The sequence below is a fragment of the Castor canadensis genome, chromosome 1, assembly GCF_047511655.1.
Source record: "Castor canadensis chromosome 1, mCasCan1.hap1v2, whole genome shotgun sequence".
NCBI lineage: Eukaryota > Metazoa > Chordata > Mammalia > Rodentia > Castoridae > Castor > Castor canadensis.
Genome location: NC_133386.1, coordinates 61,274,737 through 61,293,856, shown reverse-complemented (window position 1 = coordinate 61,293,856; position 19,120 = coordinate 61,274,737). Strand labels below are relative to the sequence as shown.

General features: G+C 36.8%; 1 protein-coding gene across 7 annotated transcripts in view; it reads right to left on the bottom strand.

The window, feature by feature from the left end:
• Ascc3 (activating signal cointegrator 1 complex subunit 3) overlaps nt 1-16,877 on the bottom strand; it is a 357,473-nt gene extending 340,596 nt beyond the window's left edge. For 3 of the 7 annotated variants that reach the window (XM_074077814.1, XM_074077822.1, XM_074077828.1), the window contains exons 1-3: nt 16,564-16,877; nt 3,906-4,099; nt 354-504 (exon numbers count right to left, since the gene is read on the bottom strand). In XM_074077814.1, the coding sequence (XP_073933915.1) occupies nt 354-504; nt 3,906-3,995 (241 nt within the window). In that variant the 5' untranslated portion in view covers nt 3,996-4,099; nt 16,564-16,877. Of the gene's footprint in view, nt 1-353; nt 505-3,905; nt 4,100-6,583; nt 16,525-16,563 lie in introns of those variants that run through there. The other 4 variants (XM_074077820.1, XM_074077831.1, XM_074077834.1 and 1 more) reach the window with 4 other exon arrangements.
• Between the last annotated feature and the right edge of the window lie 2,243 nt (nt 16,878-19,120).

Sequence of the window (19,120 nt, the reverse complement as noted above, 5' to 3'; positions counted from 1 at the left end):
AGTAGGGGCTGGGAAGTGAAGCAGTCAAAGCATAGATAAATTAAATACTCCATCATTTATAATAATAGATTCAGCTACATGGTCTTTAAGGTTCATTGGAGCAATATTAAATTATCTAATCCTTATTTCAATAAAAACAGTGGTTTTTATATCCTAAATTTCTATAAATCCCTCATGTCTGATTGATTACAACTGGTCATTTACTACCATCATAGCCATATTGTGCTAAACTCCTTAATACATAAGACTGTCTTTTATAATTATGTATACCTCAAAATTTTAGCCTCCCACTGTCCAGTATACTTACAAGGAACTAGTTTTGAACCTACTGGTTATCTTAAAAAAGAATATACCTATTTGTTTTGCAGCTTGTAAAATATCTTTTAAGTCTTCATTTATATTTTGCATTTTACTCTTCTCCAGTTTTTCATTCAAAAATTTTACTATCTTCTTCCATGTCAGGCCCAAGTCCAAAACTTGTTCTTGAAGTCTAGATCGCTTCAGCTGAAACAGACAGCAGAAATACCAGTTAAAAGTTTTTCTCCAATCCATCTCTTACGGAATATATCTTTTATTACATAGTAACAACTTGGCACTACCCTTCAGAATTCAAAGTTATATCTATTCATATCCAAATTCACCATTCTCAGAAGAAGCCTTATTTAAATGTGATTTCACAAATATCATTTGTTTAAAAGATATGGTTAATAAAAGCTTTTCTAAGTTTTAATTATACTGCACACTCATTATGAAATCATTTTCACACAGCAAGTGAAAGTACATCAAAGTAAAAAGTTCAACATCCAGGCATCCAGGAGACAGTAACAATTGGTAATATCCCACATACTTCTTTCCATTTTTCTAACTGCTTATTTTTAACATGGCTTAGACTACAAAATATATAAGCCCTTTATGTCATACTTTTTGAGGAAAGGCATTTGAAGAAAATTGGGATTCTTCTGAAAAGTTCAATATAGTCAAGTCAGCATTGCTTCCCTAAGTATGACCCTAAAACAGGTTAGGCATATGAGAGACTCTTCTATATACACTCTTTTCTTGAGAATATATCTTTTCATCCTTAAGAACTCACTCCAGAATGCAATAAAAATTTTTTGTCAAATAATGGCTCTGACCTACAGACAAAAGTCATAAAGCACTCTAGCCAAATGAAAAACTGGTGAGTAAGGTAGAAAACTGTAATTTTTCTCTTGGTTATACTGGTGACATTCATAAGCATAATTACTTTCCTGCTTCAATTTTTTAATTTAAAAAGAGGGTTGTCAATCTGAGTTTACAGAGAATGGGCAAAGACACACATGAAATGTACTGTCATAAAATCAATTAAATTGTTATAATGGGGTCAAAGAAATACAATGATTCACTATACTTTTATCTCTAATTTTATGTATGTTGGACATTTTTTGAGATTAAAAAGTTACATTGAAGGCCAGGGTGTGTCTCAAGTGGCAGAGCATCCGCTTAGCAAGCATAAGGCCCTGAGTTCAAACCCCACTACTGAGAAAAATAAAATTACATTAAAATGAGACTCGTTATATACTCATTTTTTTCTTACTCAAGGGAAAAAGGTATTGAAAAGCTTATAAGAATAAATAAAATAATACAGGACAAGCATGTAATCCTTATATGCTTTTAAATTTTAAAATGATCTGTTGCATCATTAGCCAGAGTAACATGCAAAGGACCTTGGGAAAGTGAGGAAAGGAAATAATTCAAGATATTAATATTCATTAAATGTACAAATATAGCCTTTTTTTAAGTGCTGTGCACAGTATAAAATAGTTACCATTCTAAAAAAGGTTAACTGTTTTATGAGCAAACAAAATTCTGTATCATCAGAGAAAAAAAATCTACCTAAGAACTATTATAGTTCTTTTCTCCCTAGGATCAATCTTTAAGTGAAGCCATTAATTGTAAAACTGAATAAGGATTACTGGCAATAAAATTCTAACCTATAAGAAAATGATGTTTTTATTCTAAATATTGTCAAATAAGGTGTCAGCAATTAAAGTGACTTCAAAAAACAGAAACAGTGTGAGACCGGTTCCTTCATAAACTAAATTACATAGCTATTTCTTCAAATGTGCAGCTCACATACGTAAGGGCTATAAAGTTCACACCATCATGGCTGCATTTCCAAAGCATGTGCCCTTTCCTAGTAAAAAGCCAGCTCATCAGTTATGTATTTAAATAACTCTATAGGTTTCATTAACAATATGAAATCTGATATAATACTTTAATTTTTACAAATTTTAGCAACTCAAAGATACTTAATTTTAAAGACCTTAAGCATATATAAAAACAGTATGAATGGCTACAGCTTTTACCCTTGCCTCATGCCTTTAGAAACCAAGATGTGCATAATACAAAATCAAATGCAAGAAGAAATTACAGTAATCTAAAAATTAAAAATAAATAAATTCAACATAGTAATGGAAACACCTTGACATCTGCTAATTTATCAGAATCCACATATTATGAGCTGAATTATGTCCCCTCAAAATTCCTATGTTGAAGCCCTAAACCCTAGGACCTCAGAACACTACAATTCATTTTTAAAAGGTGTAATTAAGTTAAAATAAGGTCAGTAGGATGGACTCTAATCCCTTCTAACTGGTATCACTGCAAGAAGATAGAATTTGGACATTTAAGGAGACACCAGGGATGTGCTCATGTGAAGACAGAGTGGGAAGGCTGCCAACTGCAAGCAGAACACATGCCACAGAGGAAATCAAATCTGCCTTGATCTTTGGACTTCTAGCTTCATCTCTGTGAAACAAATTTTTGCTGTTTACACCACCCAATCTGTGGTATTTTCTTAAAAGTAATAAATACCACATATCAAGGAAAATTTTTAGAAATTTTCCCTCTAAATATGTCTTTCTTTTTCTAGAACTCTAGAACTGGGTATAAACTCAGGACTTCATGCTTGCTACTCAGGCTGTCCACTGCTTGAGCCACACCTCCAGCCCTCCTCTAAATATTTTATAACATATATAGAATTTCTGCAAGCCTTGATATCATATACTTTTATTTTTCTCTAACATTAAATTTATAACTGTATGCAACTTATTTCTTAAAATTTATATTAATAAGTTTACCTATAGAAGAAATGCATTGCCAAACCATACACACTAATGTGGTTCACAAACTGCAACCACTGTAGAAAAGAGACTGAAGTTCCTTCCATAAGACAGAAGTGTGCTCCAATGTGGTAATCATTCTGTCCTGGTAGAATCTAATAATTAATATTACTTACTGTGAAACTATTCATGTAAAGGAAACCTGTCCATATCACTGTTACTATTAAAAGAGGGGTCAGTCTTTACTATAAAGTTAAAAGAGACTCTATTATATTCCATATAAATTTTTTGTTTCTTACTAAAACTTATTTCTCAAGTTTTAGTCATAAAATAGCTTTTAAAAACAACTTTTTAAGCCTTAAATGCCTCCCTTATCAAGTAAAAAGACATGTCAATTAAAAGACCAACTACTGAGATCAAGAAGTTAATGTTCCTATTGCGCTCATGTTAAGGTACAGACATTATTTCTGCTCATTTGATAAGTATTTTACTAGAGACCCAAAACCTTACTCAGAAGATTCAAAAGTTAAAGACTGGATTAAATCACAAAACTGTGACAGGAGTCAACAGAAAAATAAACAAAGGACTAGATATCATAGTTCTGATATTCCCTTTGACAATACGGTCATAGGTGCTTAACACAAGCATTCTCATACGAAATATCAGTATTCCCATGTCCTTGTTGATCTTACAAGATGGAAATAGGGTAAAACTTCCATTTTAAGTACACAGAACTGAGAAAAAGGAATGTCAACTCTTTGCCCATATTCTATGTTAACAACGGTTTTCATCTAAGAAATGTACCTTTAAGTCAGCCACTTCTTCATTATAATTATCTTGCTTGGTGACATTTGAGAAGGAGCGCAAGGCTCCTGTGAGACGAGGTAAAGCCATCTATTAGTCAGTGATCCATACAACGAGAAACGTGAAACTGAAGGAAAACAAGATGACATTTATCTGTTCATAGATAGGAGGGGCAATCAACTCAACAAATTGACCTGTACAATGAGAAAAAAAAAAAAAACAGTTAGCTAAAAAAAAAGATAAGCAGTTGCTACTGATATTAAAAATTAAGGGATAGAAAAAGATCTAGCAAATAATAACCAAAAGTAGCTGGTGACTACAACAAACACAAGTCAAACAAAACAGACTTTAAAACAAAAAGTATTAGGGATTAAAAACAAATTCTGTGTAGTAAGAAAAGATGCAGCTAAGAGGACCTAGAAGCTCTTAAATTGTATATATAAAACTGCTTCAAAAAAAAACCCAAAGTAACAAAGTCTTCAATTATTGATAGGTCAAACCACAACTTATACCCCGACTCTATGTTAAAAAGAAAAAAAAAAATCAGTAAAGATACAAAGGACCTGATCAGTGCAATTCGTCAACAAATTTCAACACATAAGTAGTATGTAAATAAGGGGTTAGCAAACTTTTCATGAAAATAGTAGTAAATACTGTGGGTACAGTAAGCCACATTCAGTCTCTGCCACATAGTTTTTAAATTTATTTTAATGATTCCTTGAAAGTATTAAATTTATTCTTGGGCTCAGGGTAATCAAATTAATTTGCTGACCTGTGATAAAAGTCATTCTCTGAATAAAATGCAACTAGATTATAAACGGGAAACAAGAGAATAAGGAATTTTGAAAAACACATGATTGCACTGTAAATCAATAAGGAACTGACATGAAAACATCTGCGAAAAAATAGCTGGACTCTACATCACACTGAAGAATTTTGATCAGAAAAGTAAAATGGGCTGAGGATGTAACTCAGTGGTTGAGTGTTTGCCTGGCATGCAAGAGGCCAGGGTTTGAAGGAAATAAAAATAAAATGATCCACGATCCAATCTGTAAATAAACTCCCTAACTAGATGACTTTAAATTTTAAGTACTCATTAGGAATACATTCAGGAGAGCATCTCTGGAAACAAGATGATTTGGAGAGTCAGATCTGTTTTTTTCTAACACTGTGGAACATACCTCCAGAGACATTTAGAAGAAAAAATAAAATCAGGAATTAGTGAACAGCACAAAAATTAGTTCTCAAACTTTATTATGCCACAAAGTCACCTAGAGGGTTTCTTAAAACACCATTCAAGGAGCCGCACCACCCTACTCCTCATGGCCAATTTTCTGATTCAGCAAATAGCAGGACACTAACATTGGGGCAGAATAAAGTGCATTTCCACAAGTTCACAGATGATGCAGCAAGTCCAGGACCATACTTTTGAGAACCACTGTATTAGAAGTGGTGTCCATTATTCTTAAATCACCATTCAATGTTGCCCCAAGCCAATAATTACCCAAAAAAAATCCATCTGGCAAGAAATCAGTGGCCTTGAATTAAGGTGCAGTCTTTGTCTCCTACCAGCCTTTCTCAACTGGATTTCATGAGACAACTAAATTTACTCAAAGTACATCAAGTGACTCTTTCCTCAGTTCTCCCAAGGACTGTACAGAGCTGATATCATCCATAGGGAAGAAGTACGTCATATAATGAATGCCTTAGGGCACAGGAGTTTAAATTTTGTCAACATTGAAAGGTTGCAAAGATGCATTCTCTTCATGATGACTAGGCAGAACTCTTTAAAGAAAAGGGTTGTTCACTGAACATATTTTGCCTCAGAACCTACTCTTTACCACATAAGTTAATACTTCCAAAATGCAGCATCAGAACAAAAGATATAAAATATATGGAACATTCTGCCTCAGGCAGGGTCTTATGAACAAATGAGGTACTTAGGACCACTACTTCCGTAGTTTTGAGACATCTCACAGTAATATACTGACTCTCCTGTCCTTTTTTTAAAAAAAGTAGAAAGTAAAATTTCGTTTTTACTCTCATTCTAGTTTAAAAAATTTTATCAGACAAGATAATATACTCAAACTCTAAGAAGAAACATAACAGGGTCTTGTAATGAGGTCACATTTTTACAGACTACACCAACAAGGACCTTTAAACAGGAATGAGTTACTATCTATTTCCATCACACTACACATCTCAAATTGTGATCATCTTGCTCCAGTGCATGGCTCCAATGTTTACCATCTGTTCCTGATTTTTAAAAATACACAATACTGTCATTAAACACAAGGCAACTTTTTCACCTGGATTTATCCTGAACTCATTCAAAGAAACTGTGGTATATTTCAAGTCTAGAGGAAAAATATGGAGATAAAGGACACATTGAGAGACGGTGTGTTTTGCCAACCTTTCAACTATTAACTATTCATAATTTCTACCTAACAAGTTCACTTTAGATCTAACCCATTCATAAGCAAGAAGCAACTGCTCCTGAACAGTTCCCAATCAACTAAGGAAACACAACTGGAACAGTGAGAACAGAGAAAGAACAGGATCAATCATTAATAGCAACAGATACACTTTTCATATCATACAAAATATATAATGGTTCATTAAAACCAACAAGATTTATATGGGCTTTTAATTCTCAACTTATCCATTCAACTACTTACCTATATTAACTCCAGGTTTCCCAACCAGGCCGGGTTGGGAGGGGGGGAGCAGAGAGGAGCCTAGACAGGCTCATAACCATAAACCAAATAGTCTTCATATTACAGAAGATCGCCCACAATTACATTACTTTTAACAAATATAAGGAAATCTTTCCTTTTAAACGTCCTTGAGAAAACAAATAGAAAAATATTTCAACACAAGATGAGAACAAGAATAATCAGAATGAACCTCTCACAAAGAGCAAACAAATATACACATTATTCTCAAGAAAACTAGAGCAGACCCACTACCTACTAGACCACGCACATTTTAACGCTCCTCACATTGGTGCAATGGAAGAGGGTCTGGCACAGATTATATCCAAAAGGCAAAATTCTCATTCTACTCTATCCATGAGACTCTAAAAGACTCAAGGAATATGCCTGTCCTTTAATAAAACCCTGAGGGGATTAATTTGAATTGAGAACCTGAATATATTCTCTCAAGATATATATTCATATACCAAACCAAAATTCTAGCAATACTCTAGAATTAGACTTAATATATTTGAAATGAAAGGGTATTCCTGCCCTTTATGTATGGTCCCTTGTACCACAATTATTTGGAATCTCATCTGTTCCTGAATGTGAGCACTGCACTTTGTGATCTTTTGGAAATTTTATTCACTTGTACACTCAAACAACTAGTGTTATTGGGTTCAAATCCAAAAAATATTTGTCAAAGGGTATGATGACCTTAACCTTTACATATTGTTTTATGCATAATGGAGAAAATTCTTAAATTCTTAATACTGTTATCACATAGAAGAGACTGGCATACACTTGGTAACAGTGGAGGAAATTTCTACCTCTGTCTCTCAAATACAGTTTTTTAAATCAGGACTCACATGAATTTATGTAAGTAAACAAGAAGTATAAAAACAGGAAGGTAAAAGCTAGGGCTGGGTGTGGTAGCACACACCTATAATCTCAGCTACTTGGGAGGATCATGGTAGAAGGCCCACTGGGCAAGAATTAGCAAAACACCATCTAAACAAACAAGAGAGGCATGGTGTCATAGGCCCGTGATCTCAGCTACACAGAAAGCATAGGTAAGAAGTTCCAGGCCAGGCCAGCCCAGGCAAAAAATGCAAGATCCTATCTGAAAAATAACTAAAGCAAAAAAGGTCTGGGGTGTGATTCAAGTAGTAGAGTGCTTGCCTCTAGTAAAATACAGCACTTGCTTCTAGTGGTGCAAATGCAAGGTCCTGATTCAAACCTGAGTACCAACAAAAAAAAAAAAAAGGAAAAAGAAGAAAAGTAAAGGACTACATCTCTGGAATTAAAACAAATACACAGACAGCAAAAATCTACTATGCTACTACAAAAGCACTAAATGTATGCTTTACTTAAACTTTCTAAAAGGTTATATTACATGACCGTTATTTGACATTGTGGTCTGAATTATTTACTTCAGTATTTATGATGAAATTTGTAAGAACCTAATTATAAAAATAATTTATAATTATTATATGTTACTATGTATACTATGTTAAATCAGTCAGAAATTCACCTGACAAATATTCCATAAAAATATTTTCTGTGCCTTGTTCTGAGCTGCAGTGCCACTTCCCTGTCATAACTCCCTTCTATCACAGCTTTCTAAAATGAAACACCTGAAAATGTCATTCTCATTCTTTTGTACATTTAATTTCTAAGACATTTTTCTTAGCAACAAATTATAAATAGCACAATTGGTAGCAAAACCAGACTTTGGCTTTCATGCATGACTGATACCTCCTACTTCAAAAAAGTAATAGTTACTAAAAGGATCACCATGCTCCAAAAAAAAAAAAAAATAGAAACATACTTTTAATTCATACTTTGTAGTCTTAAACATTGCAGAATGGGGATTTAACAAATGTTTAAATGCTAGTAATGTTATGTACTTCTCTCTAAATATTGCTGGTTAACATTTTTTACAGTTAAGATACCAAGAAAATCATGAAACTCGGTGACTTTTTAATAAAAATCACATCTGTAGTTAAACAATGTTTTTCCACACAGCAAAGACCATATATAATTGAATTAGTAAGTACTGGATGTTATTTTCTGATAACATCAGTACTGTCTAACATCAAATTTGTGTTATCAAAAACACAGCACTTTTCTGCATGAATAACTTAAACAGCTGTCATCTTACTCCAAGCCTTCCCATGAAACTAATCACTGCTACTTCATTCCATCAATCTTGCTCCTTATGCCTTGGTTTATATCCTGTCACAAAGAAATATGCAGAAACATGAAAGAGAATCAAATATACCAACTTCAGGACAGCAGACAGTGGGGGAGGGAAAGTAACAAAAGGAAAAAATGTCATATTTTTCTAAAAGAGAAAGATTTGATGTAAGACAAAAAAACAATACTTGTTAAATCTGTGTAGAGTATATAAGTGTGTTACATTATTTTCTGAATTTTCTCATGTTCTTTTGGGGGTGGCAGTACTAGGGTTTTGAACTCTGGGCCTCATACTTGGTAGGCAGGCACTATGCCACTTGAACCACGCCCTCAGTCCTTTTTGCTTTAGGCTATTTTCCAGGTAGGGTATTGTATGGTTTTGCCTAGGCCAGCCTCAACTGTGATCCTCCTAGTTATGCCTGGGAAGTGGAGATGAAGGCATCATACCCAGCCTTTTCATTGATATGGGGTGTTGCAAACTTTTTGCCTGAGCTAGCCTTGAACCACAATCTTCCAGATCTCTGCCTCCCAAGTAGCTAGGATTATGGACATGATTCACCACACCCTGCTTCATATTCTTAAAATATTCCATAATCAAGTTTTAAGTAAACAGAGGCCAACACACATGACTGTTGTAAAAACATCAAACTGATTGTCTGGCAATTTGTAGGTACTAAAAACACTATCTAAAAATCCTCAAGCTCATGAGACTAAACACCTGAATACTAATCATCTAAATCCTCTTTTAATATTCTGTCATTTCTAGTCCAGAGTTCATTCTCCTTTCTCCTTAGTATAAAAGGAAGCAGACTGAGTAGTAAAATAAACCTTATTTTCTTTCTTCCCCAAAGTACAGACTAGTGATGTGTATAGCTTAAAAATTGTTTTTCCTTCTCCTCAAGAACATGCATTCCAGGTAAATCCTCTTTTATTTGTCCTTAGTTTGTATACTCTTCTTTCCATGCTCAATTCAAGCACAGCAACATCAATACCCTAAAACAATTGCCCCTTTTTGATCATTAGTTATTTGTGACTTGGCTGTCAGGATTATACTTTCAAGAGACCCAAACTACGACAATCTACCTTTGTGTTTATACCTTCAGACTAAGAATCATGTAAATCTTTCCTCTAAAGTACAACTGCCGAACTCAACTTTAAAAATCCAAGATGTAGAGGTAAATTTGAATTTCAGGTAAACAAATTAATTAAAATTTAAATCTAACTCCATACTCTGTATTTTATTTGGCAACCCTACTCTGATCACTTAAAAATAATCCATAGAAGGTCTGAGATTTTTGAAATAGGTACCAACTTTAAAGGTTATGCTACTAAAATGTCCTTTATTCCACTTTTTATCCAGCACTGAAATTTAAAAAATGTATCTGGTGATAGTTTCATCCATTTATGAATTCATTCAAGAAAAATGTATTCAAGTCCTGAGAATACAGTGATAAAGAGCCGCTGGAATGACACTGTCTCCTCCTCCTTTATCAGTAATATTTTCTTCTCCATTGGATCTTTTCCAAAGCCTAAAAACCTACTGCATGGCTACCACATATTAAAAACCTCTTTCTGACCCCACAGCACTGTTCAATTACTTTTCTACTCTTATCTACATCAAAAATTCCACTCTAATCAAACTTTTTAAATTTTCTTTTTTTATTAGCATACAATAGTTGTACAGGGAGGATACATTATGACATTGACCTAAGTGCTTACAATATATTTTAATTGGAGTCACCCCCTCCCTGCCTTCTTAGAAAATTTCAACAGGTTTCATTATTCTATTTTTATATATGAATACAAAATACATCCACCATATTTGATTTTCTTCATCCTCTCCTTATGCCCTCCCCCCTCTCACTGGTATCCACTCCAGACCGGACCTGTTTTACCTTCCTGTCCTTCATTTTTTTAGTGTATATGTATATATTGATAGTTCAAATGGGGTTTGCCTTGGTATTTCAAGACATGCATATATCATACTTTAATCATACTAACCTCCCATTACTTACCCTTTCTCGATCTCCCTGCTGCTCTATTTTTCAACAGCTTACAGTGCATTGCATTATATTATCGTCATACACAGATGCAATGTTTTAGTATTTTTCATTCTCTTCCATTCTCTTTCCCTCTCCTGCTCCATGTATTTCTCAGACCCATTAAAGCAATCATGTTCTCTCTCTCTCATATAGATATAATCTACCTATCATGTTCTCTCTCTCCTTCTCTCTCATATAGATATACTGTCTACTATATACACATATATATGTATGTATGATCATATATGTATTTGTGTGTACATTACCTCTACTAGACCACCAAAAGAGCCACTAGGACCACAGATAACCTCAACATTGCTAAATCCAATGTCACTTCTTAGTCTGTTTTTCCCCAGCCAGGAGTTTTTGAGCCAATCTTTCTTGATATAACTGCTTCATTTGTATAGTGGACACCAGTGCTACTTGGTTTTTCTCCAGCACTTTCCTCTTTCTGGTGATTCCTCTTCATTCTGCTATCATTTAAACAACCTCAGACCTCAGAGCTCTCAAGCTACAATCACTCCCCAGGTGATCCCCTCCACCCTAATGTTAAGTATCATTTATACACTATTTAAAATTCCTATCTCCATCCTGTCTCCATTTTTATCACCTGTACGCCACATTTCCTATCCACTGCCTCCTCCACGTCTCCATTTCAATGTCTAGTAGCCAATTCAAATATTTAAATGTCCAAATTGATGTACCACAAACCAATGCCTACTGTCTACCTGACTATATGAAATCACAAATCCATTCTGACTACTATTCACACCACAAAAAAATTCAGGCTGGACTTTACTACCTGAGGAAAACTTCCCAACTCTATCTTCAAAACATATCCAGAATATTGCCACTTTTCACCATTATCATCTTTTCCCTAGATTACTGCAATAGCTTTAGCAGTATAATAGGAAATGTGTTTGATCTTTGTCTCAGGTTCCTAGCACAGAGCACCTAGAATCCCTGCAATTTACAGAAGTCTTTTTTGGTATTCATAACAAGTCCCTTCTGATCGCACCAAGTTTATGCTAACATGATGACAGGATAGGCCAGTCACCAAAAAGACCAAGTCTGGAATTTTCAGCCCTACTCACTAATCTCTGGGAGAAGGGCTGAAACACTGTAGATTAAGTCCTATAAAAACTCTTGAAGGAGATGTGATGAGCTTTGGGGTTAGTAAAAGCATTTACCTGCTGGTAGACAGTACTCTCCAATTCCATTGGGGATAGAGGTTCCTTGATGTTGGGACCCTTCCAGAACTTGCCCTAGGTACCTCTTCATCTGTATCCTCTGTAATATTCTTTACAACAAACTGGCAAATGTTAAGTATTTCTCTTGAGTTCTGTGAACTATTCTTAGAAATACTGAACCCAAATAGGGTATCATGGGAACCCTAAATTTACAGCTGATCAGACAGAAGCTGTATCAGAAGTGGGGTATCTGAAATGGAGATAGCTTTGTGGGACTGTAACCTGTGTGAGCTGACTCTAATTCCAAGTAGTGTCAGAATTAAATTCAATTGTAGGACACAACAGCTGGTATGTAAGAATTGGTCAAATTTGGGTTAAAAAAAAAAAAACAGATCTGTAGTCAAAGTATATGTATATATATTTAGAGCCTTCCATTCAGTCTTCCTGTTTTTACCCTTAATCCCAGATACCTGCTTTCCACATATAGACATATAAACAAATAACAAACATTTGTGAAAGCAAAAATGATTCCTTTTCATTTTCTTCCTTCTATCCTTTCTTTTTTGGGGGGAAAGGAAATTCTTTCCTTCTTTTTGAGAATGATTCTTTTTTAAAACTTTCTCATCTGCTTAAAACACTCTAACAGTTTCCCATATTTCTGAGCAAAATCCATAGGCTCCAAGGAGCTTAGCTTTCTATGTTTTGATATTTTCTGTAACTTTCCTACTTGCTCACTGTCTTCCACACAACTCTACCAAACACACTTTCCCATATACCACACAGATAGATTCTTCATTTCCCTCAGGTCTTTGTACAAATATCTCCTTAGGAAAGAAGCCTTCCCTACTCAGCCTATCTAAGACAACAGTCCCCCACCTTAATCATTCTTTTGTATCCAACCCACTTTACTTCCTAGAACTTATTAACACATCACACATTTTCTGCCTACTTCCTCCAACAGACTATGAACTCTGTTCCCTGCTGCATCCATAGCACCTAAAACAATGTCTAGGAGATAGTAGGTTCTCAATAAATATTTTTATAATGGATAGATTCACAGAACAGATAAAATGAAGACAAAGGTGCCAGAAAAAGGGGAGTAGTATTTACAACTCTGGATTCTTATATATGTTTTTAATATTTGTATCATCTTGAAGATGTCTAACACAGATTTAATTATTTCAATCATTAGAGATGGTTTACAAACTTGTAAGTTTACTCATACATAAAAGTTGTATGCCATTCCCAAAACCTAACATGTGTTTGAGTTCCAATGAACTCAAAATTATACATATGTAGACACTAAATTATTTATAAAATTAATATTTAGGTAAGCATTGTCTAAATCTCTTAACAAAGCAGAAAAAAAGCAAGGCTAAAAGAAAAGCCAATGGTTGCTAGAAACCTTAGGATGGAGGTGGGCTCAGAAGGAAAAATCATAAGAGATGAATGTAGCAACAGTTTTCGCTCATTTAACTGTTTAACTATTATTTCTACTACATGCTAAGCATCATGCTGAGTAGAGCATAGTGAGCAAAATCAACCTAGTGCCTGCCCTTGCAAATCATAGTCTAAAGAGGAAGAGAAGCCAATTAATAAATTAACCCAATACACACTAAAAAGACTACTATAAAAAGTGAGAGTAAAGAGTGTTACTGGAACACAAAGCAGGTGTGTCTAGCCTAGCAAGAAAGGAGATCAAAACAGAGAAGCTTTCTGAAATTAAGACTTTCAGGATGAAGAGTTAGGCAAAGAGAGCAGCAAGTATGGATTGTGTGATGAATGTCACATTCAAGGAACTGAAAAAGATGCCTGGAGTATAATAGTCAAGAACTGATGTGACAAGAAATGGAGCCTGAGAGACTGATAGAAGCCAGATCATAAAGAGCTTTATTAGCCAGGTTAAGTGTATAAATTATCACAACAATAAAAAGAATCTCCAAAAGAGTTTATTTGAACTGTGTAAATTAGGATTACTATGACTCTAGTGAAAGGAATGGGCCCAAGAAAAGAAATACTGGGAGCAGAAAGATACTTGGAATAAATTGCAGTAATCTATATGAAAGATGAAGAGATGATGGTTTCTAAACTGAAGTAATGACTGAAATTTAGAAAATAAATGGATGAATCCAAATGATTATGTAAGTCAAATCTATTTGATTAACTGATCACCTGTTTGTGTGGGAGGTGAGTGAAGATCAAGGCTAACTCCCACATTTACAGATCACGTGGATGGAGGAATTTACAGAGCTAAAGAAGAGGTAAGTTTTGTTTTGTTGTGTGTATGTATGGTACCATAAATTTCCTTCTAACATGTTGAGTTTAAGATATCTATATGACATTCCAGTAGAAATAGTAAGGATTGGTTATTCAGGTATGAAACTTAGAAGGCAGATACCACAATCCTTCTACCTATTATGGCCTCTCATATAGCTGGAATCACAGGCACAGGCCACATGCTCAGCTTACTAATTGAAACTTTTTGCCAGGGCTATCCTGGTACCACAATCCTTCTGATCTCCACTTCCCACATAGCTGGGATTATAAATCACTGCACTCAGCTTTCTCCTTGGTAATTCTGTACTTTTTCTTTACTAAAATTTCAATTTCAGGTAGACATTTTCCCAAAGTTTAGAACTGTGCCATATTATATCATGATATATTTTGTACTGAAAAGGCTTACACCAACTACCTCTCCAAGGAAGATATTATGGGGTAATAAATTCACTTTGGTTTATAAGTGTAAGGTCCTGATGTGTATGCTTTAGGCATAGAATTCATGAATTACATGTCATTAACACATAGGAACTCATGAGACCTATATAAACACTGGAAAAATAGACTTTTCAAGTAGAAACTGATTTCCAATTGTGAACTTTGTAACAACTTTGCAAAAAAGAAAAACTTAGTCCTCTTAATTAGCAAACCACTGGCATGTAGACTAGTTTTTTAATCAAAGACAACACCAAATAATGCTGTTCAAATAAGATAATCTGTTCTTCTTTCACATGCTGTTAGATATTGTTATGATTTGGATATGAAATATCCCCAAAACGGCTCCTGTTAAGAGGCACGATTGCCAGCTGATAGGGCTTTGGATAAGTGACTAGATCATGAGGGCTCTGACCTAACCAGTGGATCATCCACCAATGGATTCATAATTTAATGACATTATTGAAAGGTGGGAAAAACTAGAGGAGGAGGTCTAGTTGGAAGTAGGTCACCGAGGCCATACTCTTGAAGGGTATACTTTTCCCCTGTCCCTTCCTCTGTTTTCTGACCTCCAAGATGTGTGCGGTCAGTCTCCTCTACCTCATGCTCCCACTACCATGATGTTCTGCTTCACGGCCCATGGCAACTGACCATGGACTGAAACCATGAGCCAAATAAATCTTCTGTCTCTTAAGTTGTTTATCCCAGGTAGTATGTCACAGTGACAAGAAACTAACACACATATAAACACTAGCAATAAGGTATTGCTACTGACCAACCAAAGATCCATGGCATGGCAGAATGGTCTCCTAAAAGGGTGCCACTGAACACAGAACACTCCATGAACACAGAAATTGTCTCCATTTCCAAGGTCCTGTACCAGTGCCTAGCACATATGGAATACATAAATAAGTGAATGACAAAAGAAAACCACTCAACAAGTACCAAAAAAGCTGACATTAAGTCACACAAATAAGATTGTAATAGCCCACACTTAACTGACATCTCTAGAGATCATTTCCCTCATGCAAGACTAGTACAATAAGACTAGTACAATAACCGTTACTAAAAATAAAAGCTACAACAGAAAACAATCGAAACTAGAATTGGAAGCCAAATTCTCAACCTTTGACAACACGTTGAAAATAAGAAAAAAATGATTTCATTTATGAAACACGAAATCTCATGATGAAGATAGAGGCAATTAAATCTAACCCTAACTTGAGGGAGTGGGGGAGGAAAAAAATATGATTATCAATTTGAACTGCACATGTGATACCACTTATATGAAACTTTTACCATAATTGCCACTACAATTATGCTCCTTTTAAACCAAATAAAGAATAATTGAGCATACTGCATCCTATGAGTAAATTAATCTAGGGCAAGCAATCTATCTTTCAAAGCCGTCCCACCTACCCAGGGCACCTCCCTAGAGCGCACACACTATTTCAGAGTGGAACTCGAGAGTCCTCGATTGCTAAATTCACACAGAGCCAATACCTACAGTGTTTCGGCGGGAGTGGGAGGGACACACGGAGGCACATTTCTCTCCCAAAATCTACGCGACAAAACGTCTTTGTAAAAGAAAGGTAATGAAAACAAGACTTGTCCCACAGGTGTGACCCAACACCTGATCAGTAAGCGTCCCCGGCTGGTTCTTCTCATCCCTACCCCACCCCCAAACTCCACGAGTGACAGTGTGTGTCGGGCCGGGACGGAGATGACAGCCCTAGGTGCTCTTCGGGCCTCCTCGCCCTCGCTACAGCCCGGCCTCCCACCCGCTTCCCCGCCGGGCGCCCATTCTGCACCTCCTCACCTCCGGTCGCCTCACGCGGCTCCCACTGCCACGTCAGTCCGTCCGCTCCAGCCGCCGCGCCTTTCTCACTTTTGCTTTTATTTTCACTTCCCACGCCAAGCCAGTAGCGGAGGGCAGGGCCGAGGGTTCCGGTGGTCAGCTGCACGCCCCGTCCTCCTCCGCACCCCACGGGGGGCGTGCCGGGGTCGCTCCCCGTCACCCGGCCGCCGGAGCGAAGGCTGTACCACAGGGTGACAGACCCACAGACGCAGCGAGGAAGGACCCGGAACAGCGGGCGCAGCGGGCGCACACCTACACGTCAGCCGCTCGCACCCGCGCCAACGTCAACACGTCGCCTCTCTGCGGCCTCGCGCCCCGCCCCCTGCCCGCCGCCGCCCCGCCCCCTGCCCGCCGCCGCCCCGCCCCCTGCCCGCCGCCGCCCCGCCCCCTGCCCGCCGCCGCCCCGCCCCCTGCCCGCCGCCGCCCCGCCCCCTGCCCGCCGCCGCCCCGCCCCCTGCCCGCCGCCGCCCCGCCCCCTGCCCGCGGGCTCGGAGGCAGAGACCCAAGGGAGCCCAGACCTGCGTCGGGGACGCGCTCCAGCTGGCGTGATGAGTATGTGGCGCAAATAACGCCTATTAAAGGTAAGAAGAGAAGAGCAGTGTGAATGGAAAACGGGAGAATTCCCCTGGATGGCATAAACTGGAGCCGTCTGCCTGCTCGACACTTTATATATCATCCTCTGGACGCAAATCTCACTTTCTCAAACTTTTATGGGTTTTCAGCTTATTTCTTCTAAAGTTATCTCTGCCATTCGGTCCTTTAGTGTTGGAACCCGCCAAAAACAAAAGACACGAATATTCCCTGGATCAGTTGAAAAGATAAAAAGATATCAACCTGAAGAACTGTGTGTTGTATGTGAGTAGCTTGGGACGAAAAGCTAAGATTGCAGAGATGGTGCAAGTTAATAATGTGTTGTGATTCTCCTCTTCCAATGCCCCTAACTCCTAAGCTAATATGTCCCGATCCCTGGTAGAACTCTGTTGTACAGAGAGGCAGCTAATAATGATCCAGTTATACTCTTCACTCCGTGGGCCACATCTGAAATGAAGTACTCTAGATTGAGTACTTTAAGAAGACCTCAATCAAGTTCGGATTATTTCATTTGAGAAAAATAATGAAGACAACTCGATACTCAAGTAGGAGGATTCCCCTAGAAAGAGAGGAAGCTTCCAGGCCATCTCCAAATATGAAAAGACCCATTATGTAAAGTAGATTTCTTTCGTGGGATGCAAACTTCATGGAAACATTTCAGATTCTGAGATATTCCCTTCTAGCACAAATCAAAGAAGTATATATACATTGGTGGGTATGAATACCTCAACCACTAGATTTGTCTCCAAGTAGACCCTGAATGCTCTCGCATAATAGGGACTGGAGTAACATGTCAAGAGAAGAATTGGCTGATGGTTAAAGTTATTTCCAATCTTGACAGTCAATCAATCTACAGTTCTAGCCTTCAAAGAGTTTACAAATTTATGAGACAAGAAAAATACATAAAAAATTGAAAGGAGGCCACATGGTAATGAGAGGTGCTTAACACATAGTACCCATCAGAGTTTGAGAGGGCTAAGGAAGAAGGAAATTGAAATGAAGTACCTAAAACTGCCCCATCTCCTACCACTAATCACATGTGGCTGACTGTCAACACCAGAAATGTAACTTGTTCAAATTGAGACAAGCAATAGGTACAAAATATATACCATATTTAAAGACTTGACTCTTTAGTATGTGTTGAAATAATAATTGGTATATATTGGGTGAAATAAAATTATCAAAATTAATCTCATCTGTTCATTTTTCATTTCTAGAAAAATGTGAAATTACATAAGTGGTTTACATTGTATTTCTTTTATATTCTTAAGAATTATCTCTGGCCTGTTTTTAATCCCATAGGGTTTCCCAAATGTTAATGGAAAAATATTCTGATAAAGATGGCTCCTGATAATGTGAAGGAAAATTGTCCAGAAATTATGCCACAAGCAAAGCCAAGAGTAGAAGCATTCCATGATAACAGATAACCTATTTGTACATAATGGGGGGGGGTCTTTCAGAGGGATTTTTTAAATTTTTTAATTTTTTTTATTTTGGGGTTTTTTTTGGGGGGGGTTCAGCATATTTCACATGCATACAATGTGCACTGATTATATCCAACCTCCCTTTATCCAACCCCACCCTTCCCAACCTCTATTAATCACTATTCTACACCTAAGTCAATATTTTTTAGCTTACACATATGAGAGAGAACATGCAGTACTTGTCTTTTTATGTCTGACGAACTTCACCTAAATAATGACCTTCAATTTTATCCATTTTGCTGCAGATGAAAGAATTTCTTTCTTCTTTATGGCTAAACAATATTCCATTGTGTGCATAAACTGCATTTCTTTATCCGTTCATCTGTTGATGGGCAGCTGGACTGAGTCTCTAGCTTAGCTATAGTGTAAAAAGGGCTACAGTAAACATGGGAGTGAAGGTATAGCTTTGGCATGTGGTTTGCAACTCCTTTGGATATATACCC